Genomic DNA, 24067 nt, shown 5'->3' on the forward strand with positions numbered 1-24067 from the left:
ATCTGGCATACAGTTGATAATCAACTTATGCGGCGTCTTGAAACGGACTGGCAGTAGCTATATATGGCCGAGTGGCTAGTATATGGAAACCTTGGAGGAGACTTCCTCGGTGAGCGCCGGAGACTTAGCGAAGTTCTCGAAGTATCCCTTCTAGATCTTCTGGGTGAAGTAGACTTGGAGCCACTTAGCCTTAGCGACCATCGCGAAGGTGTCGAGAATCAAAAGCCGATTAGTATATATATATATATATATATAAATATATATATGGCTTGCCGTGAACAGCCTCTGTGTTTAACAGGATGTGGGATCGTGGCGGCTTGCCTAAATAGGGCGCATGGATCATCTTATCATATTCAGAAGTGGGTGTTCACGAAGTCTGGTGATAAGTGTCTAATTGATCGTTCTAGATCTATTTAGGCCAGCGAACATCACGTCTCGTCATGGATTCAACAGAACCAATATCACGATTGTAGTTCTTATACTTGATATCGATGATCAACTTGTCTATGGGTTGATCTTTCGGAGACTTAATGGGAGCGTTGATAGTTTTGTGAAGCTCTTGTATAGTCCCTCGATGTCCTTCTAGATGATGATGATCTGGATTCAGGTGTCCTTGGCATGCCTTAGCGAAGCTTCCTCTGCGTCGGTCGGAGCAGCGATATGACCTTCAGCGAAGGCTTCCGTGATGTCTGATGGTCGAGTCCACATCTAGGGATGAAACGCGCATAAGGTGATGATCTATCCTGCCGCAGCGAAGTCGCCAGCGAAGGCTGTATCTAGGTTCTTTCGCCAGCGAAGGCTGTACATCTAGGTCCTTTCGCCCAGCGAAGGCCTTAGCGAAAGCTGTACATCTAGGTCCTTCGCCGTCAAGGTGGTCCGTGACTTCCCAGCGAAGGTGACATCGTCCTGGCTGCTTTCGTTGGCGGGGGTGCCTCTGGGGTGCTGTCACGTTGGAGCCTTCAGCGGCTTCGGACCCTGCTACGCAGATATAGTGGTCCTCCATGATGTTCATAATTTTAGCATCATGTCTTCTGGGATGGTCTGCGGCGAAGGTCGTCGGTGCTTTATCTGCGGTGTTAATGGAGGGGTCCACGGAAAATCGTCCGACATCAGTGTAGAGGCATCAGGCTGCATGGTGATCTCTGCTGATGTCGTTGTAGCTATCACCGGTCGTTTCTTGTGGCGTGCGTCGGGGATGATGATCAGCTGATCATCGTAGAGGTCCAGGTCATCGGCTGGAACAATCTCGGTTGAGAAAGTCCTAGTAGACCGTTGATTTTCCCTCAGAATTCGGCGCTGCCCTGGGTGTGCGGCGTCTGCGTTGAGTGTTGGTAATGATGGGACCCTCAGGGCGATCGCCGCATATCGTTGGTACATCAGGCTGCATGCTGATCTGAGCGACATCGGTCAATCTTTGATGTACATCTGGTATGATGACCGGCTGATCATCAAACAGGCCCAAACTGCGATAGGAGCGGTCACCGGCTGTTGAGATGTGGTAGAAAAACCCTCTAGTCTTCTGCTGCGGCGATGGGATGTCTGGGGAAGCAGGATGCTTCTTGGAGATGGCGGACTACGTCCCACACCTCTCCACCACTCTAGCGGAACACCACTGCGGGAGAAGTCGGCCAACAGCAGTAGACTGGCGAGGGGTTCGGTGTATCAGTCATACTAGAGTCTGCATCACAGCGACCTATCTGCTGTGCGTGCCAAGCATAAAGTAAATATTAATAAAAGGTAGAATTGGATAAATTAGTACGCAACTGCAATGTGAATATAATAAACATGGCGCCGTACATCATATTAAAGGCGGATCAGCAGCAGCATAAAAGCGTAATCTGCAATAGTACAGAATTTTCATCAAGCGTAATCCACTGAAACAAACCGGCGTCCCGTGAATAAACTGTAGAAAAGCGACTAAATATCAATATATAATCGTTGAAGGATACTAGCTAAACCTCTATAGATGTCTATCTGAGGGTAACTAACTAAATATATTTCAAAGGATATAGTGTGTCGGGGAGACACAGAGCTCTCCGTCCAGCTCACTGGAAGAAGAAGGAGAGTGAGGCACATGGGTAGAGGTGAAGCCCTCGTTCAGCAGCTTGTGGAAAGGAGGTAACTTCGTGGTGAATACTAATTAGTGATTTTAAATTGAAGGGGCTTCAATTAGGGAGATACAAGTGTTCCACTATGTTGCATGAAAGAAGAAGACAAGCAAAAGAGCATGAGTCAGGATAAGGAAAAAGACACAATTAGGATAAGATGACACGTGTCAACCAAGTCAACCAACTTAACCACCCGATCCCATTAGTGGCCTCTTACGACAGGCAAGGGTAGCTGAAGACAAAATCTGACCTTGATCTTTCCGGGTTTCCGTTCAAAATGAATATATGCAAGCCAAGTATGATAATCATGATAATAGTTTACACTTTATTTGACTGTAATAGGGTCACTGGTTATTGTTGTGTAGTTTAATACTGTCAACAGGGTAAAAACTGGTAAAAACTGATTTTTCAATTGCTTTATATAATATAATGAATAATGTATCTACTGCTGATTTCTTATTGTAATCGTTACCCACTATTTGTGATATGTATCACATTCACCTTATAGTGGATTCGTTGCAGCCCTATACTGAACCATGTGGGAGGACTAGATCACAATAGGCTCCAGGCAGCCTCAGTGTGAGAAGTTGCCAACAATATCAAGTGACCTGTCTGTTTCAGACTCTTGGGGTGGTGGGGTAGCCTAGTGGTTAAAGTGTTCACTCGTCACGCCGAAGACCCAGGTTCGATTCCCCACATGGGTACAATGTGTGAAGCCCATTTCTGGTGTCCCCCGCCATGATATTGCTGGAATTTTGCTAACAGCGTTGTAAAACTAAACTCCTTCACACTGCTTCAGACTCTAGTAGGTCTAATGGTGAAGGTCGTACACATTTACCACTTTGAGAAACCCACCAGCACAGGTACGGCCATGACAAGAAATATAATCTGGGCGAAAGGGAATTAGACCAATCATAGGTTTCTAGAAAGCTTAAAGAAAGAAATGATTCTACAGTTGACAAATCACCAGGCTGGCTTGTGTGAATCATGTCCAAACTGACCTTATGAAGACTGTCAACCACACGAACTATGTCGTAGAAGATGACAATGGCTTCCTTCTCGGTGAGCTTTTTCTCCTTGATGACGTAGTGCTGGAGGTTGATGAGGTCTGCCGTCATGGTGCTGAAGTCGTGAGGAATCAGACAGTCGAGGACCAGACACAGACGTTTTCGGCGGCGTCCTGTGTACTCTACCAGGCCGTTGTTGTCCACAGACTGGGTCTCCTCCAGGCACTCATCCTGAAGGACAAGAGGAAGAGGAATGGAGAAGTGGTAGAACTGGGGCTAAATCTCTTATGATAGAAGTAGCTCAAAATGCATCTCACTTCTGGGATGAAAATTACTTTTCTCATCCAAATGCATGTTTTGATCTGCATATAAGACCTTGTCTCATAGAGCCCTCTATGGTAATATCTAAACAAATCAGACTGGTTAACATCAAAAGATGTTTTCCTGAGTTTTTAGACGTGGGAGGGAAGTTTCTATGGCACAAGACATTTACAAATATTTTTGAGATGGTATGCTAAAGTCAAAATTGGTAATTGTGACTTGCTTGATAACTGTGTTAGCATCTACACTGTCATGTCACATGTATTGCAATAAAAACAATTCAATTCATAAAACTTGTTTTTCTTCATCATACCAACTTCTAAAGTGCCACATAATGAAGTCAAAGCATTATTCATGTTCTGTTCCTTTATAACATGTGAGATGCATACACAGTTTCAGGGTCCTCACTTGTCTACCTCACCAAGTACTGACTGGAAAAAAACAACAAAAAAAACCAAACCCCAAAAACAACAAAAAAAAATCCTGAAGTATTTTCTCCTACTTATTAACCATAACAAATAAATTCAAGTTTATATTTCTTTAAAGAAAAGATTAATTTAACGACTTGAATTAATTTGTTATGGTTAATAAGTAGGAGAAAATACTTCAGGGTTTTTGTTGATATAAAAAAAACCAAAGGAAGAAGGAAATGACCTTGTCAAGTTGACCCAAGGTCATACTATCTCCTGAAGTGCAGAATGGAGATATAACATGTTAGATAACTAACTGTTGGAGATAAGTTTTGTTTATCAGTGTGATGTTGGAGTCTGAGGTAGGAGAGAATACCTTGAAGAGCCCATGGTGGTGAACGACCCCATCCTGCTGATGCAGCAGGGACAAGAGGGAGTACTCCGTGTGCATCAACATCTTCCCCTGCCGGTCATCCTGGCTCTCCTTCTCAGGGTCCTCCATTGTCAGGATCTGGAAAATACAAACGGTATCATAACATAAAAATATATAAAAGAAATATATGAAAGATTTATCACCAGAGTTGAACAGAGGCGAAGGTGGATGGCATTCCTAGCATGTTTTATGCAAGTGTACAAATGGCAATTGTATATCAGTTTTGTTACATGTCATATATACCGGTATATCGCAATACGCCTTTCAAACGATACATATTGCAATGTTTATCTCAGAACTGCTATATTGTGGAATAATAATATTTGATGATTAAAGTCTCTATGGTTAAAGTTAATATATACACAGACTTTCATTCACACTGAAGTTTTCCACTGTAATGACAAAACAGCTTACTTTACATCCAATAAATTTAATAATTTAACAAAAAAATACAATCTCTCAAAATCAAATCTAATTTCGACATTTCTGTTATCACAACCATAAAATTAATTTTTGAGGGTTTAGTATGTAGAAAATAGGTTCTGCCAGAACAATCAATGTCCCTCACTGCCAAACACTGAAGCTCCCGATCGCAATGCATATCAGAATACAGGTACCAGAATTGTAATATATTGCAAAACAATTTATTGCCAATACACAGCCCTTCAAATTAGCGATTCTTCACACATATGCACCCATATGTTTTGGGTTAGAATTTGCCTTCAGCAACCTACGCTTGTCCAGATCAGACTCGCTGACTTGGTTGACACAAGTCATTGTATCCTTGAAGTGAGCACAAGCCCACAGACACAAATATTCTGCCTTGGATGTTTCTAGTTACTTCTATTGCTGGCACACCATAAGAAATGACCCTGACCTTGATGGTGTAGAACTCGTCAGTACCTTCCTTCCTGGCCAGGCATTGGACGATGCTCCGTACTGGCGAAGATCCAAGTCGGGGACCTGCGATTAGAAGTTGTGTCATCTTGAGTGATTGGGTAAATGTTGTTTAATGCTTCAGGCAGCAATATCCCAGCTGTGTCTGGTATACAGTCATGCCTGAACTTGACAAACATCCAACTACAAGCAAAGTAGCTTTTCATAGGTGTAAAATGACAAGCAACCAGCCTTGAGTATAAGTTCTTTAGTAAGTTACACTTTGCACCAGCATTATGAACAGTGAGCGGGTGAGTGAGTGAGTGAGTGAGTGAGTGAGTGAGTGAGTGAGTGAGTGAGTGAGGTAATTTACTATGCCACTTCAGCAATATTCCAGTAATATCACGGTGGGGGACACCAGAAATTGTATTGCATCCATATGGGGATCAAACCAGGGTCTTCGGTGTGACGAGCAAACACTATAACCACTACGCTACCCCACCGCCTCCAAGATAACAGTGAGTGAACCTGATCATCTTTTTAGAGGTCTTTGATGACCAGCATGACAATACTGGGATCTATTGTGTCATGCAATCCTTACAAGGTATCAGAGTCAGTATGTCAGTTATGTTAGGCCATACATGGACAGAGGCCGGAACTGATGGTTACAGACAATAAGAGATATAGAGCCCATGATCACAGGCTCCTTTCATGTTCAAGGGAAGTAACTCTCCACAGCAAATTATTTAGATTCACCTTGTTCTTTCACTTGGGAGTCTATGGGTGTTTCCAAGACATTGGTTTGTAATTGTTTATCTATAATTAAACATATAATTACACAGTATTGCACAACAATAGTGAGTGAGTGAGTATGGTTTTAAGTCACTTTTAGCAATATTCCAGCAATATCACGGCAGGGGACACCAGAAATGGGCTTCACACTTTGTACCCACATGGGGAAATGAACCCGGATATTTGGCGTGACAAGCCAGCGCTTTAACCACTAGGCTACCCCACCACAACAATAACTGAAAAAGAACTGCTAGTTTCCAGCTTCACGAAAAAAAACACAAATAAACTGAATCATGTCCAGATATGACTTAACATCTACTGTTAACAAAAGGTTATCTGGATATGTTGCAATATGATCAGTGTAACTGTTCAACAGTCACATCAGTCTTGCAGCTTTACCAATCATGTGCACAATAGTACTAGAGGTACAGAAGCTCACCTTTATCAACTGATATAAAACTGAGTGGTGGGGTGTGCTGGAGCAGCCAATTTGTGCAAATTATAGCCATTCGGATATCATGCAGTGGATTTTCATATGTATATTTCTGGTTCTCTGAACATTTTTGGATAGTTTTTTTATATATTTTGATACGTAACATGACCAACTGTGGTAGAATTTGAGGAGAAAACTTCAGTAATGACAGGTTTAAGAGGAGATGAAAGTTCAGTATAAACAGGGCAAAATGGGTGATGGGTACAGGGGATTATCATAATGTCGAAGGTGGATCATCACTAAGATATACCTAAAACATATTACATGTTATTCCACCTGTGAAGATCCGGTATAGAATTGGTCTTCAGCTACCCATGCCTGTCATAAGAAGTTCAACGGGTGATCAGCAGGGTGATCAGGTGGTCAAGGTTGCATAGATTAATACTAACGTTCATGATCACTGGATTGTTTGGTCTAGACTCAATTATTCATAACTGCCGTGTTAAACAACAAACAATCAAACAGTGGTGTAGTGGTTAGAGCATCCGCCCGGAGAGCGGAAGGCCGCAGGGTCGATCCCTGACCGCATCATACCAAAAGACGTAAAAATATGGTACTTGTTGGTCCCTGCCTGGTGCTCGGCATTAATGGGTACAACAAGGACTGGTCTGCTCGGAGTCAGTATAATGTGTCTGAGTGGGGTATTCATGCTTCACTGTGGTATGGTATCTCAGTGGGCTAGCACTATAAAACCAGCTTAAGTCTGGGCTAGTACAAGCAGCCACACATACACATACACACACATGCACGTCGTCATATGAGCGAAATATTCTCAAGCCAACGTAAAACCCAATTTCACCTCACCTCACCTCTTGGAAACTATATTTCGTAACTGTACAAGAAGAAACAGTGAGGTAATGATAAATAATACATTTCCTAAAAGCTATACTGATGGTCGTGACTATCACACAGAGATGAACTCCACAGTGTTCACAGAATACGTCACAGAGCAGCTACTTCCTGCTCTACCTGACAAGTGTTTGCATAGGCGGATCCAGAGGGGGTGTGCAGGGGTGCGCACCCTCTCTTTTGTCCTGAAATTTTATTAAATGACCATTGAAACTCTCGTGAAAATGAAGTGTGCACCCCACCTTTCTCAATAGTGTGCACCCCTCCTTTCTCAAAAAGCTGTATCCGCCCCTGGTTTGGTGGTGATGGACAACGCACCATACCACAGTGTTAGAGATCCCCTGGAGAAGACTCCTACCTCCGCTTCCAGGAAACATGAGATGACTTCTTGGTTGTCCAGGCATGGTATCGACTTTTGGTTCAAGCTAAAGCTACTAAAACTAAACTGTATGATATCATACTAGCTCGCAAACCACCCCCTGTTGATTGACACCATGTTGAAAAAGCATGGTCATGAAGTTCTATGTTTGCCGCCCTATCACTGTGACCGTAATCCAATTGAACTGATCTGGGGGCAATTTAAAGGATTCAGCTGCATGAAAAATGTTTCTTTCAAACTCAAAGACGTGAAACAAATTGTCAACGAAGAAATAGCAACACTATCATCAGAATTATGGCAGCAATGTGTCAATCATGTGATCAAAGTGGAAGAAGAATACTGGGTTAAAGATGGTCTACAAAGGAAACGTGTCCAACCAATCTTGATCAATCTAGACTTTGGTGACGACACTGACACTGGTAGCTCTGATTTTGAAGCAGGATTGTCTGACGGTGACTAACGTAAGTGTTATTATTCTTAAATGCTTTTGAGATGTTCCCCTGATATAGACATGTGAACCTGAAGTCCACGCCACTGTGACCTGAGGTCATGTACATGAATTGTGCGCTGACCTAACTCGTAAGCTGTTACGTTTACTGCAACCCTGGGGGCGGTGGGGTAGCCTAGTGGTTAAAGCGTTTGCTCGTCACGCCGAAGACCCGGGTTCGATTCCCCACGCTGGGTACAATGTGTTAAGCCCATTTCTGGTGTCCCCCGCCATGATATTGCTGGAATATTGCTAAAAGCGGCGTAAAACTAAACTCACTCACTCACTCACTACTGCAACCCTGACTCTTGACACCAAAACAAACAGAAATTTTAATGTTAGTTTTATGTTTTTGGTTTTAATATTTTTATTCATTTCAGTGAAGCATACAAGATGGCATATGAATATAATTTGATGAAACAGTAGACAAGCATGACATATGCATCGAGTACTAAGAAGGTGTAATCCCGAACCCGACACATGTTACATTTGATTTTCATAAGTGTAATCATACAAAAAGTAATATAGTGAAATATCCATATTGACATAGCAAACATTTTGGTCTAACCAAAACAATCCAATAAATCGCGCATGATACACTTACAGAAAAAAGTATTGTAGTTTGAGGATAATTTTAATGATAGTTACCTAAGTAACTTTTCCCCCAAGTGACTAACAAAGTTAAAACTATTTTTTCTTATTACGTCAAAGGGGATCATTAAGATATATGTTAATGGCATGTGGTCACTTGGTGTTATTTGGAAGATATTTGACAAAGGGGGTGTCCCAAAAGTTGGGTTGACAGACTATAATGGGAAAATATGACATTTCATATTTTTTAAATGGCTTTCATGGTGACATAACCACTGTCACTTTTTACACGTTTAGTGTTGGAAAAATCTGTGAACAGTTAAAACAAAAAAAAAAAAAAAAAAAAAAAAAAAGATTTGCACAGACAGTGATGGTATTATGTGTTACATTATACCACCCCCATAACAATCGACTTGGTCTGTCAGATAAAACAAAAATCACATCCATATCAGCAGAGACAGATAGCTTGAGTAGCTGTTTCTCAGTCAATAATCTGTACTTTCACTTTCAGTTTGCTATAGGACTGAACTCATTATAAACTACTAGGAAATCAACATGCATAAACTGCGCATCACGACAGTTTTGTTAATACTGCACAATTACCACATTCATAACAATAGACTTTGACATGCTGATCGATTGTTAACTTTCTGTTTGCGATGAGCTGGAGCTATAAATACAAATCTAGGAAACAAAATATCTTTCCAGGAAAGGTATAACAGTGGCTTACTTGACAATCCAACATTGTTCATACACGATTGGACTGGTAGCAGCATTATATCTCCCTCCTTTTGGATCTGCTACACACAGACTTGGATATGCATATGGCAGTGTAACATTGGTCGAGGGACTTGCTCACATTGGTGATTCAGTATGGCTAGCAATGTAAGTAGAATGCTGTTATAACTAATAAATGAAGACTCTCTGCTGGGCGAGTGTTTGAGTTGGATGTAAATAATTTGTGAACCTAAAATCAATTATTACTATCAAGTGTATACTCATTGTTCAATAATCATATGATGCCTGCAAAATCAATTTACCTTGAACAAAATTCAATTGTGTGTCATCAGAAACAAAATCACTGTTTGATTTGCGTTAAATTACACTGATCAATAATCAATGCATAATCAATAGTTATCAAATGTCAATAAATGCACAACAGAAGGAGGACTTAAGCTGGGAGTATGCCAAGCAGTACTCCATGTAAGCAGTGTCAAGGCGACCTGTCAAGTTAGGCTGGTGAAAATTATCAATAATTGGAAATTTGGTCGATAAGAAAGATGATTAATGATTATCAATAAAAAAATTGTGTTATCGATAATATCATTCATTAACTTTTGTGTTAGGAAAAAGATTTAATTTTCTCACACAATATACAAATTCAGGACTTAAGTCATGATCTGCTTCTAAACAAGCATTGTCACTAAGGTGACATAATCCCCCACTGCAAATTATCAAATCAAACTATGAAAGTTGAAAGTTTAAGATGAAGTTAAATGTCAACAAAAACATGACTAATCAAACTCTCTTGATATCTGGCTCTTTAGTTGTTCAAACACACACATATTTTCAAGACTGACTTTGACCTTGACATGAATGTCATAGTGTATGAAATATGCAAAACTAGTACTAAAGAAATTGCTTATTGAAAAACATTCAAGAGAAGTCTTAAAAGTCTATGAAGAAAATCCAGTGAACCGTTCTTAAAATATCTTGCTGACAATTAAGGTTAACAACCTGAAATCTTCAAAGTGTCATCGTGACCCTAAACATTATGTGATGGTCACCAAAATTGACTGGGCCCTGGGTACCCTAGATGAAGCTTGGCGTCAAATATGAAGAAAATCCAGTGAATATTTTTTTGCGATATCTTGCTGACTATCTTAACATGCAGGTTTACATGCTGAAATCTTCAAAGTGTCGCCATGACCTTGAAAATTAAGTGAAGGTCACCAAAATTGACTGGGCCCTGTGCCTTCCCTAGATAAAGCTTATAATTGAATATGAAGAAAATCCAGAGAATGGTTCTTGATATAGCTTAACATGCAGGTAAAATGTTAAAGTCCCCTTGGGACCTTGAAATGAAGGTCAAGGTCACCAAACCTGAGTTTGACCTCTCTTATACTGTGATGAAACTAGGTACCAAATATGAAAAGAATCTAGTCAACGGTTCTTAAGATATTCCAATTCGTACGTACGTACGTACGGACAGACGGAGCCTAATACTATATCCCCCGCTTCGCGCTAAACGCGCGGCGGGGGATAATAATGTTCAGGATGCTGTTTGGTTAAGAATCCTTGGAAAAACATGTCACCACTCACCAGTGATTTGAGATATCTCTATTTCTTTCAGACATTTTTGCTCTCCGATATTTATCGACAATCAGTAGATATTTAGTTAATGATTATCGATCTCTATTGATAGCCAGCCCTAGTGTCAAGTGTTTTGATTTCTCTTTCAGTTTAAATCTTTCGCACTTTCATTAAGGACTGAAACCAACGATGTAAACGTGACACTGTCCTGGAGCGATGATGAAGTTACACATCTCTTTGTGGTGGTGTACAAACCACTTGGTTCGTATCATGCCATGTACCTTATTGAGACTGAGGACCTGGACCCAGAAGAACTGACACTGGATCCAACAGATGACGGTGGACCTACTGTGTTGGTGTATGGGGTGAAGATAGTGCCGACTGTCCAACAAAGTCTACGCATGTTTCAAGTGCTGAACTCTGGCAGTGTCACAGTCGGCATATTTACAGGTTGATATTTTCCTTAAAACTTATTAAATGCAAATGTACTTAAGTCTAATACTGAAGTGTTGTTCTGTGTACATCTGCAGTACTAAATATCATATTGGATGCAACCTGAAATATACTACCCATCAAAAGTTTAGACTCACTTAAAGCACTCACTATATGTTATGTATATATGTGTGGTTACATCGAAGATGAATTTCTCAACTAACTTTGGGGAACCAACTGCAAACTTTATGCAGATGAATTGCACGAGGATCATGCATTAAATTGCTAAAAGCATCTGCAAATATCGTGCATGTGAACAGCTGTGTTGTGGTGTAAATTTTGTTAAAAATTTGCCAATTTTCACTCAGTTTCATCATTTTTTTAACCAATGACAATAATCTTTTCAACATTACAAATTTGTTTACAATACATCAGTTCATGAGTTCATACGTGTAAACAGTACCTGTAAACAGTATGGAAAATTTTGCAAAATCTAGTTTAGAACAGTTGACTTAAGTAAGTGGCTACATTTACACTAGTGTGTCTAGACTTTTGATGGGGAGTATATGAGTTTTCTGTGGTTATCATGAACTCAAAATGAACACTAATTTTAATTCATGATACCCTTAGCTTGTTACATGCTTTTCGACTAAAATATTAAACAAGAGGCAGTGACAAAAAGAACAGTGTGTTATATCTGTAAGTTCATTATAAACATAGTTTAATGCACATAGATCATACCTCCACACTTTCATTAAATGAAGGAATGGATAATTATCAATTTACCAGTTTTATGTGTTCATAGGAACAACTATATCCTCAGTGTCAGACATCTGGAGTTATAACAATTTCAGAATTTTGTGTGTTGGTTAGCATTATGACTTCAGATTAGAGTTACTTCCCTTGGAAGCCAAAACACTAAACAATTCCTTTATGTCCAGTTCCTGTGAACATTAATCTCTGCTTTACCCTGTGATCATGCTTTACCCTGTGATCATGCTTTCCCAACTGTTGAGGAGGAATTCATGATGGAATTTAAAACACAAGATGCCGAGAAACAAGAAGCTGTAAAAAAACCAAACCCAAACATCAGATGCTTGATTTTCATGTTGTAAATAATAAAGAAGTTCAAAATCCATACCATATATTGTTATGAAACCAAAACATTTTTTCTTACAGGACCAGAAGTGTCCCTAACACTCAACAACAGTAAAACTCTGCTCACAACCAGTTTGGTGTATACCAAGATGGCTATGGTAAGTGGGATGTCTTCCCTAAGAAGGAGGACATTTCTGTTACTGTGCTTAGAACATGTGAGTTAATAATATTTTACAATCAACAAAATTCCAAATAGTATAGGTGATGGGGTTCTGAATCAGCCCACCCATCTAAGTTCATTTGGGACGTGATTCAGATCGAATCACAAGATATTACAGCCAGGATTTGTATGTTTAATCAGCAATATTCCCGCTATATGATAAAGGTGTGTGTAAATAACTGAGACTGGACCAGACAATCCAAGAGCATCAATCTACGAACTGGGATACAATGACATGTGTCAACCAAGTCAGCGAGCCTGAACACTAGGTCGCCTCTTACAAGAAGCATGGGTTGCTGAAGACCAATTCTAACCCTGATCTTCACGGGTACACAGCCAGGAATGAAGTTCACACTGATATTGATCCAGAACCTGCATATATGTACACCTCTATCAAGGAGGCAGGAATGTATCATGTCGTGTCCAGTCAAACCAGTGGCTAAAAGAATGAGCATGATCCCTGCCGTTTGGAACATGAGGACGCACAATCAGTAAGGTCACATGTCGTAGCAGCACCACAGCAGACCATAGTACATTGTTTCCTTGGATCTTAACATGCTTAAAGGTTAACTACAAACTTGGAGGATGTGCTACAGAAGTTTTGTTCCTTCTTATAAGAATCATCATAATAATCATCACTATCATCATAGTCTATTATCTGGTACCAAATTGGCAGCAACTGTCATTAAATTGTGAAAATTAGACAATATTCCCTAAGTTATGTTTTGTCAAGGTGTTTTGTATTTTACTGATAACAGAACCAAGAACGTTAAAGGAGCTTCAATGATTAATTTCACATTTTTGCCACTAATTTATCAAATGCCATGCTAAAATACATAAGAACATAAGTCAAATCAATGTGCATTTTAAAGGCAGTCATTTTATAATCCTAGACAAACCTCTGAATATTCATCAGACAACAAAAGCCATGTAATATGTAATTACATGTACTATATAATTACATGTAATATGTAATTAAAAGTTATGTTCAACAGGAGGATTTTGAAGTTTCCACACGATACACCCCACCAGCAGACTACAAGATACTGACTGAACAGAGCCTCCCTGATGCTAGCACCACTCTCATATACCTGCACCGTGACGACACCCAGTATCTCCTTGAGACCCCTATGCCTGCCTTGGGGGTGAAGGTCCCATTCCCACTACCCCCCAGACAAGCTTATAATGGAATCGTCCTGCAGACAACAAGGACAGATCACCATGGACACATAAAGTACCAATGTCAGCGAAAATCGAAAGGTTTTACCCTGAATTCAGGTGCAAAACAAATTATTGGATTCAATAGATTACTTGATACAATCAGCAAAGAAAGCTTCTCATTGTTCATAAGATGCTTTTCATTCATACTGAATCACATCTCACAGTAGCCTGACAAATACAAAAATAACCAGGCCCTAACTGATCCCCCGGTGGTCACTAAATGACCAAACCCTATTATAAATGACCAGTCCCTAAATAACCAGTAACTAATTGACAGATCTGTTAATAAGTGATCCACTGACTCCTGGATGTCCAGACACTAATGACCAGGGGCCCGATCCACATTGATATGAGCCTTTGATATACGACAGATAACTTTAAATGAACATATTTTTGCTTGTGAACTAGTGACATTTCAGCCATGACTATGACATTAGGTAGAAGTCAACATTGTATCTGTAACATGTCGAATTCCATGTTGAAACAATAAGTTTACCCTGTATTTATAAACCAAGTTTACAAATCAAAATAACAATAGCAAAGGAATACCATGGCAGTACAAAAAAGAATGGTACCATGTACACATGGAATACAAGCTGTAATACTAGTAATAACAATAAAGAATGTGATTAATACTCTTGAACAGTGGTCAAGCTTCTGAAAAAGGCCTCGGTTAAAAAGTGATTTTCGTGCAACTGCTGGTCTTTGTGTAATGTGAGATACTGTGGGATCACAAAGACAAGAGTGTGCCCCTTTGTACATACATGTATATAAAGCTCCTGAAAGTTCTGGGGCGGTGGGGTAGCCTAGTGGTTAAAGCATTCACTTGTCACGAGGAACACCCGGGTTCGATTCCCCACATGGTTACAATGTGTGAAGCCCATTTCTGGTGTCTCCCACCGTGATATTGCTGGAATATTGCTAAAAGCTATGTAAAACAAAACTCACTCACTCCTGAATGTTTTGGCTGGGTTAGACAATGCTACAGTATTCTGATTGTCCTTATTAGATTCCAGACCAGTCTTTACTGATACGGGGGCGGTGGGGTAGCCTAGTGGAGAGAGCGGAAAGCGTTTGGCTCGTCATACCAAAGACGTTAAAATATGGTACTTGTTGGTTCGAATCCCCATTACATGGGTACAACAATGACTGAAGCCCATAATTCTGAGTGGGGTATTCATGCCACTGCGTGTATGTTGCTGGAATCATTGCTAGTAAAGCAGCCGTGTACACAAACCAGTCAGTCAGTCAGTCCGTCTTTACTGATACACACCACACCACTACCCTCTACTGAATCTCAACAGAAACAATGTAATACAAATACAACACTGTTTCACAATGAATAACACTGCCACATACAGATACCTCTGAATAACATGTAATATTTATGTTAACAGTGATGACTAAGGACGATTTGGAGAGACTGAAGGCAAAAGCAGAGTTATTCATGCTGAGAGATCCATCTACACATGAGGTCAAGGTCATGTTCCGGAACAAGCCGCGGGAGAAAATGGACGACATCATGGAAAACAAGGCTGGACTGATGAAGAAATACATCAAAGACAGGAATGGGGATGCACACTCCCCAATCAACAACAACATTGATGGCCTCTTTTTCAGCGTCTCTCTTGACAGAGGGACTTTAAATATTCCTACTTTCTCGTATTATGGCAACCGGAGACTGGATGTACCAGTTGAAGGGCTCTTCACACAAAACACAAATATATATTTCACCGATTTTTATTGCACCTATAGCGCTCATTACGTGACAGTTGTCATGACAATAAAAGATTCGGACACAGACAGATTCTGTGAGGCAACCCTGCTCCAGCTGGACCCCTACGACAATCCGTTCCTTTATAGAGAGGGACTGACGGTACACACGACCCGGGCCCTCCATGTTGAGGTGCTGTACACGGAGGACGTGAACATCACAGCCCTGCAGGAGCAGTATGGGACAGACAGAGTATGCTTCTCCAACACAAGGGCTCTTGGAAGTGGGCAGAGCACTAAACATGGCCTACCGAAGAACAGACGTTGTGTCATTTGTAACTTGTGATCATTGTCCAGGGTTTGAAATTGACGCTTTGTGGTAGCAAATTTGCTATTCAAAATCCTATTTTGCGACCTGAAAAAACCCACACAGTAGCAACAACTTGCTACCTGGTATTTTTTACTGAAACCACTTACGTTCATCAATTAGCAGTCATTTTCAAAGGAAAGTTCTCCACTTGTGCACTTTCACTCATAAACTTACCGATACTGGTAATTTAATTTCCAACAAGAAGACAAAGTCATCAATATCCCCCGCAATGGCAAAATACTCTTCATGATTATGTCTACGAGTTATGATTATGTCAAATATTTAGGTGTGTATATAGAAAAGTGGAAGGAGAGCATTGAAAGGTTCTGCTCCAGAAAGGAGCACTATCACCAATTTAAGTCAAACTTGTTGCCATGGAAATGCCAAAAATATTTTCTTCAGAATTCCAAAACTACCAAAAGGCACAAGTACACCACCAGATCTATCTATGTGCCAAGTTTGGTGAAGAAATAGTGAATGGTTTTAGAGTTCAGCTCCGGAAAAGAGCACTACCACAATTTCAGGCTAAGTGAAACTTGTTGCCATGGAAACGCCAAAAATATTTTATTCAGAATTCCAAAACAACCAAAAGGCACCAGTAGACCACCAGATCTATCTATGTGCCAAGTTTGGTGAAGAAATATTGAACGGTTTTAGAGTTCTGCTCCGGAAAAGAGCACTACCACCAATTTCACTCAAAGTCGAACTTGTTGCCATGGAAACGCCAAAAATATTTTATTCAGAATTCCAAAACTACCAAAAGGCACCAGTACACCACCAGATCCATGTATGTGCCAAGTTTGGTGAAGAAATATTGAACGGTTTTAGAGTTCTGCTCCGGAAAAGACAAATGTGCACGGACGGGCGGACGCACGCACGCACACATGGACGGAGTCCATTTTAATACCCCCACAAAACACTGATTGTCACAGTTACAAGTGACTACCTGAGAAGGGGTCACTCATCTGTGTGACTGCCTGACCACGGATGGGGAAATTCTTCATGTCACACTAAAATGGATCCAAAATTGTTATTTATGAAAATAATGAAACAAATTTGGTATAGTCATTGATAGTTGTTCAAGTTATTGAATGACATGAATGAAAACATAAAAAGAAAAATGATATAGTCATATTATGACGAAAATGTGCAAAATGATATTTATCAGCAAATTTCACCTATGTGGATATTTTTCAGCAACTTGTATTTAGTATTTTCTGAAAGCTCATTCATCATTCGCACCCAATCATGTTGGTTGGAGATTGATTTAATTAGAGTCAAGCACTTCACTTAGTATTGCAGGGGGCATCCGTCTCGCATACAAGAGACAATAGGTCATCTCGAGTAGATGTTATGTCTCTGACTGAACATGGCTAGAAGTAATCTTCAGCAACCCATGCTTCTTGTAAGTGGCGAATATTGGGATCAAGAGGTCATGCTGACCTGACTGACAGGTGTGCTCCTCATTCCAGTGTAACCATACAGATTCAGGTTAGAATTGGTCTTCAACAACACATGCATGTCGTAACAGGCGACTAACAGGACCGGGTGTCTGACTGGGATGCATGTGATCATTGTATCCCAACTGTGTAGATTGATACTCATGATGACAATCACTGGATTGTCTGGTCTAGACTCGATTATTTACAGACTGCCATCATATAGCTGGAATAATGCTGAGTGTGGCGTTCCACAACATACAAACAAAACTGACACAGTTAAAACTTCACTTGATACAGTATTTGTAACATTGCCAGTTATACCACAACTGTTATATCATTGTTAAAGAATTGCCATGGTCACACACAAGTGATATTGTATTAGGAGTGTTGCATAACTATTAATATAGTATGGTAATAGTGTTGCCATAGCTACACAACTGTTATAATGCTGTAATAGTATTGCCATAGTTACTAGAGCTGGTTATCGATATAGTGAGTGAGTGAGTGAGTTTAGTTTTCGCCACACTCAGCAATATTCCAGCTATATTGGGTTATCGATGTAGATGAGAGACTAGATGAAGTGATTAGAAAATGTATTCCAACTAAAATAGTTACTATAAGACCAAACGACAAACCATGGTTTGATTCAGAACTTAGACGTGAATGTAGACGTCGAGATAGGTTAAGAAAGCAAGCAAAAAGAACTGGAAAGGAAAAGGACACACTAGCCTACAAGAAACAGAGTAAACAATATGAAAGAAATGCCAAAGAAAATTTCTATGGAAATTTAGATGAATTACTCACAGAGTTATACACTGTTAACAAATCATCATACTGGAAAATTCTACATCCTGTAGTTAGAAAGTCAAAAGTAACGTCAGATATATCACCTCTAAAAAACAATGACAATGAAGACGGGCCATCCTTATTCACTGATTTTGAAAAAGCTACCAAGTTGAATGAATATTTCAAATCTGTATCTACGTTAGAAGATGGCAATAAAACGTTACCATGGGAAACGCACTGATAAGGAGTTATGTGACATCGTTATAACTCAAAAGGAAATTTCTGATATTATTAAATGTTTACCTGAGAAAAAGAATAAGCCATAAGTTACCTAAGAAAACAGTTGATTCAATAAGTAAAGTTTTATGTCTCTTATTCAATTACTCACTGCAATCCTCTACTTATCCCAGTAATTGGAAAGTAGCACATGTTTTGCCATTATTTAAAAAAGATGACCACTCCATTGTTTCAAATTACAGACCACTATCTCTCATAAGTTGTGTGGGGAAAGTATTTGAGAGAGTAGTCTATAAACATTTGTGTAATTACCGGTATTTTAATTGTAATAATTTACTTTATAAGTATCAAGCTGGTTTTCAAAAAGGCCACTCAACTGCTTATGTGTAAATTGGAAATGTATGGTTTAAAAGGAGGCATGCTCCAGTGGTTATCAAGTTATTTCAGCAATCGTAGACAATCTGTCTTTGTGAATGGAGCATTTTCAAGCCGGTATATTTGACAGCTGGTGTTCCCCAAGGATCAGTATTCGGTCCATTTCTTTTTATTGTTTGCATAAATGACATTGCTTATGAACTAAATTGTTTGATAAGGCTGTTTGCTGATGATACATCACTTGGATTTTCATCATTTGATCATAGACTGCTTGAGTCTACTATAAACACCAACCTACAGAAGCTGAGCTCTTGGGGAAAACTTTGGCTGGTTAAATATACTAGTAATCCAAATAAAACAGAAGCTATCATTTTTACCCTTAGAAAACGAAGTGATAACATAGCTTTATACTTTGATGAATGTGAAATTAGTAATGTAAACGAACATAAACACTTAGGTCTAACGTTTTCGGCAGATGGGAAATGGAATAAGCATATTGACCAAATAGTAATATCAAGTTCTAAGATGATAAACTCCATGCGTAAATTAAAATTCTTACTAAGTAGGCAAATTTTGAATAAGATTCATATTATGTTTATCAGACCACATTTTGAATATGCCTGCGAGGTTTGGGATGGGTGTAATTCTGAACAGACATTGAGATTAGAACAACTACAACTGGAAGCAGCCCATATTGTCACTGTTTACCAAAATATACACCACTTAAATATCTCTATTTTGAAACTGGGTGGGAAAAATTATCAGTACGTAGAGAAAGAAGAAAGTTAACATTATATCATAAAATGAAATGTGGTAATGCACCTTCTTATCTGATAGATTTACTTCTTCAGACTGTTCGTGACTCTACAACTTATGACCTTAGAAACTCTGAAAATTTTGTAAGACCATCATATAGACTTAACACTCATGTCAATCTTTTATCCCATCAACGACAGTATTATGGAATAATATCCCATTAGAAAAGCGAATGTTACTATCAACAGAGACGTTTAAATCATATTTGAAGAAACCTATTGTCATGGCACCAGCATATTTTTCTACAGGTATCCGCAAACAAAATATTATTCATACTCGTTTAAGATATCATGTTAGTGAATTGAATTACGATTTATTTAATGTTGGCATTAGGTCAGACTCAAAATGTGAATGTGGGAATTTACGAGAAAATGTTTGTCACTTCATGTTTGAGTGTTCACTATATAACGAACACAGAACGAAAATGTTAAACCTTTTATAATTACAAGTACATGATGATGGTTTAAATTTAGATTTATTATTAAATGGCAGCAAGAACTTATCATATACTGAAAATCATGCAGTATTTAAAGCGGTTCAGCATTATATATCAAATAGCAAGCGTTTTTCTTGAATACTGTAACTATTTTCATATGTCTTAATAAGTATCTCCATACATAGGTCTCTACCATTTCTGTACTATATTTCTTTCTATATTACATGTATGTTGTTGTATATTTATCATGTTGTAAATACTGGAGAGATGGTTACCTAAGTTGGATAACTTGTTCCTCATCCCTTTCTTCACTGAATAAAATATGTTTAAATCAAATCAATCGATATAGATCATAGACATTGATAATTGTGGATAACTACATATAAATCCATTATTGATAAAAATCGCAGTTATTTTTGAACAAAAATTTCTGAAAGAAATTAATATATTTCACGTCACTGGTGAGTGGTGACATGTTTTTGCATGGATTATTAACAAACAGCATCTTGAACATAATTTAGAAGCAGACCATGAATAAAGTCCTAAATTTGTATTTCGACAGAATATTAAACTTTATCATCCCAAAAGTTAATGCACAATACTATTTATAACACGATTTTCATATCGATATCATTAATATTTTTTCCTGCAAATGATAAAGTACTGTGATAGTATTGCCATAGTTACCCCACAAATGATAAAGAACTCTGATTGTCTTGCCAATGCCATAGTTATCCCGCAAATGATAAAGTACTGTGATAGTGTTGCCATAGTTACCCAACAAATGATCAAATACTGTGATAGTGTTGCCATAGTTACCCCACAAATGATAAAGTACTGTGATAGTTTTCTGTGATGAGTCACTCACTGAACCTTTACATGAGTTTGGTTTTATGCCGCTTTTAGCAATATTCCAGCAACATCACGGCAGGGAACACCAGAAATGGGCTTCACACATTGTACCCATGTGGGGATTCGAACCCATGTCTTCGGTGTGACGAGCCAACGCTTTAACCACTAGGCTACCCCACCGCCCCTCCATCAATATCAGTTTCTGATACATGACAGAATCGATTCGTCGTCTGTATTGTGATCGATAGATCGAAATCCTTGGTTGGTACCTTTCTTAGACAATTGCCTTTCAGTCGTACCTCATAATCCGTACCTTCAATGTGAACGAAGTACTCCGTTTCATGTTTTCCAAAGTCAATTACTGCAGTAACGACTCCAGAACCTCAGTCATCAATTCTTACAGAATCACCAATTTTGAGAATGGGGGCAGCCATGTTTGTTTACAAACAATGTAAACTCATGACGACGTCATCAATGATGTTTTAGGATTCGCATGGTGTGTATGGAGTTTTGCAAAAGTAGTTCGTGGATTGACGTAATTTGCATAGTTATCAGATTTGGATACCAAGTGTATCAGATTGCTTTACTGCACCGATAACAACCTCCATTAGATGATAAATTGCGGTATGTGTTAGCGTATTGCAATATGTATTGCAATATCTTGTGAAAGTGTAACACATGGGTTAAGGTAATGAAATTACTGTTTCCTTTCTTTTAAAACAATTCCACTGTACACTGTCAGGGCTCAGATGTGATTATACAAGAGATCAATTGAAAATGTTTCCAAATTGATGACTTCGCTTTAAAGTTTAAAAAAGCGTCTGCAGCAGCGTCTGCCATTTGGTTTGTTTATTCCTACACCGAGTGCCGGTACCAATCTATTTTTTCTATTTATATGGTTTAAAAGTCACGCAAATGCAAGTATGTAACCAATAAACATTCTCAAAACTATTATTGTATATTATTATAAAGGAAATACAAATGTTATTAGTATTTTTGACTACATCACAACAATTACTGATCATGGTCACGGAAATTGCTGATCATATCGGGTGAACGGGTTCGCAAAAAGTGTACCGCAATACATCTTATTGTGAAGTTTGAATTGCAATATACTGGTTAACCGGTATTATCGCCCACCCCTAGCAACAGATCATTGATTCTGGCTCATTTTCATTACAAATACCAACAATAATCTTAATCTCTGCCTGTAAAACAATGCATATCTCCCAGGATATACAACTAAAATAGTAGCACCATGTTTGATTAGAATGTTTATATTTTCATTTACAAAGTTGGTTTTCTTGTTCGTTCAACTGAAGCAATATGACATAGTTGACTGCACTCTATATGTAAAGTATCTCCTCCTCCAAGAACTTGTACCCAAGAATGAATGGCGTGCATTATACTCAAGGACCCAAAACATGTGAAAACATGGTACCATGATAGAGCTGCCATGGTACCACAATACTTGCCATGTCTGCATAAGGTTGTACCTCTTACAATAATTTTATAATTTTATAAAGTACTCACTATTGTCAATACATACATGAAATATTACAAGATGCCTTAACTGCTGTTATTGCTATAATCATGACAATGAATTCTGTAAAATATTGGTATTTACTACTTACCAGTACACTTTAAAAATTGTGCAGTTATTGGTTTATTTGAGTTTAATTTTTACATACTATTATACCTATTTTGTACACTACCAATACCAACTGAAATAAACATTATTCCAACCACTCCATATTGATATTAGTAAAATCTGAATATTTTTTATATTTGTATACTTACCCTGCACTACTTACTTCCTGCACTTATTGCTTATGGTTCGAAATATAATCTGAGGTGGCTGACGTCACCTTCCGGTGACACATACGCAGACGAGCAGCAGCCGAGACCATGAAGTGATTGCAGTTCTACGTCTTTTAACAACGTCTGGCAAGCCACGCTTTTCGAGCCGTAAGCAATAAGTGCAGGAAGTAAGTAGTGCAGGATTAGTTAAAATTGATATTGTTACCATGGTCAACAGTGAGTGAGTGAGACCATCAGCAGTTGTCATCAAGTGTCAGGTAGCCAATCAGGCTGTAGCAGGAAAGGTGCAACAACTAAATCTCTGCTTCCACTGACTAGCTTAATAATAATATTTCACACCTTTCTATTACAAATATTCTGTCAATTATTCCATTTTTTAAAGGATACCAAACCAGGAAGTGAACATTTAATATTCATCGAGCTTGTCAGACCACGTTTTAGAATTACTGGTGCTGAATGTTGTTTTCTTGCAGGTCTCTATCTGGCAAGTGTACTTGTCAAACATTGCAGTAAGCATTGTCAATATTTATCCTACTTAACACAAATATGGAACAAACATTACAACATATTTTGAATGTCTTATCTATTGTCCATTTTGGATTACAGATCTTTTATTGGTGGCATAAACTACCTACTGCTTTCACTGTAAGAAAAATGTTTTTGAATCAGTGGATTGGTAAATCAAGTTTTAAAGAAAGTCCAACTTGAACATGGTTTGGAACTCTGCAGTCACCTACCCAGCATGTAGGGTCCTGCTGTCTTGGTGCCTGGCTTGACGAAGCCCGAAGAACCCTTCCCTAAGTCTGAACCTTTGCTGGCACCACGCCCACCTGGGGGATGACGGAACCATTGTCTTGTGACAGATGAACCAAGGCGGGGGATCTTTGGGGAGGGGCCACAACTTCCTGGTGAAGTGGCATCACTGGATGAAGGACTTGGCCCTCTCTTCATTGTGTCAGTAGTAGCTGGCGACCATTCAGTCAGGAGGGATGTCTACAGGTCAAAGTCATCTGGGAAGAACATGTCAGTGACATGTAGACACAGTGATATATTCAACTTATGTTTGAAATATATAGTGACATGTTCAAAGTATACATAGTCAGCGGTAAACTACACCAACGCAACGAACAGTAACTGACGTAAGATCGAAGAGGCACCTGCGATCTGTCTGTCGCAGGGAGAGTAAAGG

General features: G+C 39.0%; 2 protein-coding genes across 2 annotated transcripts in view; one reads left to right on the plus strand and one right to left on the minus strand.

Moving 5' to 3' along the window:
* The window catches only part of LOC124279749 (serine/threonine-protein kinase 40-like), a 35075-nt gene that overhangs the window by 10658 nt on the left and 350 nt on the right, over positions 1 to 24067 (minus strand). Inside the window, exons 2-5 of the mRNA XM_046715615.1 lie at positions 23616 to 23888; positions 5157 to 5242; positions 4223 to 4357; positions 3110 to 3346 (exon numbers count right to left, since the gene is read on the minus strand). Coding sequence (XP_046571571.1) covers positions 3110 to 3346; positions 4223 to 4357; positions 5157 to 5242; positions 23616 to 23829 — 672 coding nt within the window. The 5' untranslated portion in view covers positions 23830 to 23888. The remainder of the gene's footprint in view (positions 1 to 3109; positions 3347 to 4222; positions 4358 to 5156; positions 5243 to 23615; positions 23889 to 24067) is intronic.
* On the plus strand, positions 9411 to 16394 carry LOC124279750 (phytanoyl-CoA hydroxylase-interacting protein-like). Its single transcript, XM_046715616.1, has 5 exons — positions 9411 to 9631; positions 11209 to 11509; positions 12671 to 12747; positions 13805 to 14087; positions 15428 to 16394. The coding sequence occupies exons 1-5, from the start codon at positions 9620 to 9622 to the stop codon at positions 16087 to 16089; spliced, it is 1335 nt and encodes a 444-aa protein (XP_046571572.1). The 5' UTR covers positions 9411 to 9619; the 3' UTR covers positions 16090 to 16394.

The sequence above is a fragment of the Haliotis rubra genome, unplaced genomic scaffold (assembly GCF_003918875.1).
Source record: "Haliotis rubra isolate DU_JTF1 unplaced genomic scaffold, ASM391887v1 Scf256, whole genome shotgun sequence".
Lineage (NCBI taxonomy): Eukaryota > Metazoa > Mollusca > Gastropoda > Lepetellida > Haliotidae > Haliotis > Haliotis rubra.

What these genes read in the sequence shown, in the direction of transcription:
- LOC124279750 (XM_046715616.1), top strand. An exon ending in CACAGTCGGCATATTTACAG is followed by an intron (nt 11,510 to 12,670) that starts GTTGATATTTTC and finishes TTTTTCTTACAG; the next exon opens with GACCAGAAGTGTCCCTAACA. An exon ending in AGGTTTTACCCTGAATTCAG is followed by an intron (nt 14,088 to 15,427) that starts GTGCAAAACAAA and finishes TTATGTTAACAG; the next exon opens with TGATGACTAAGGACGATTTG.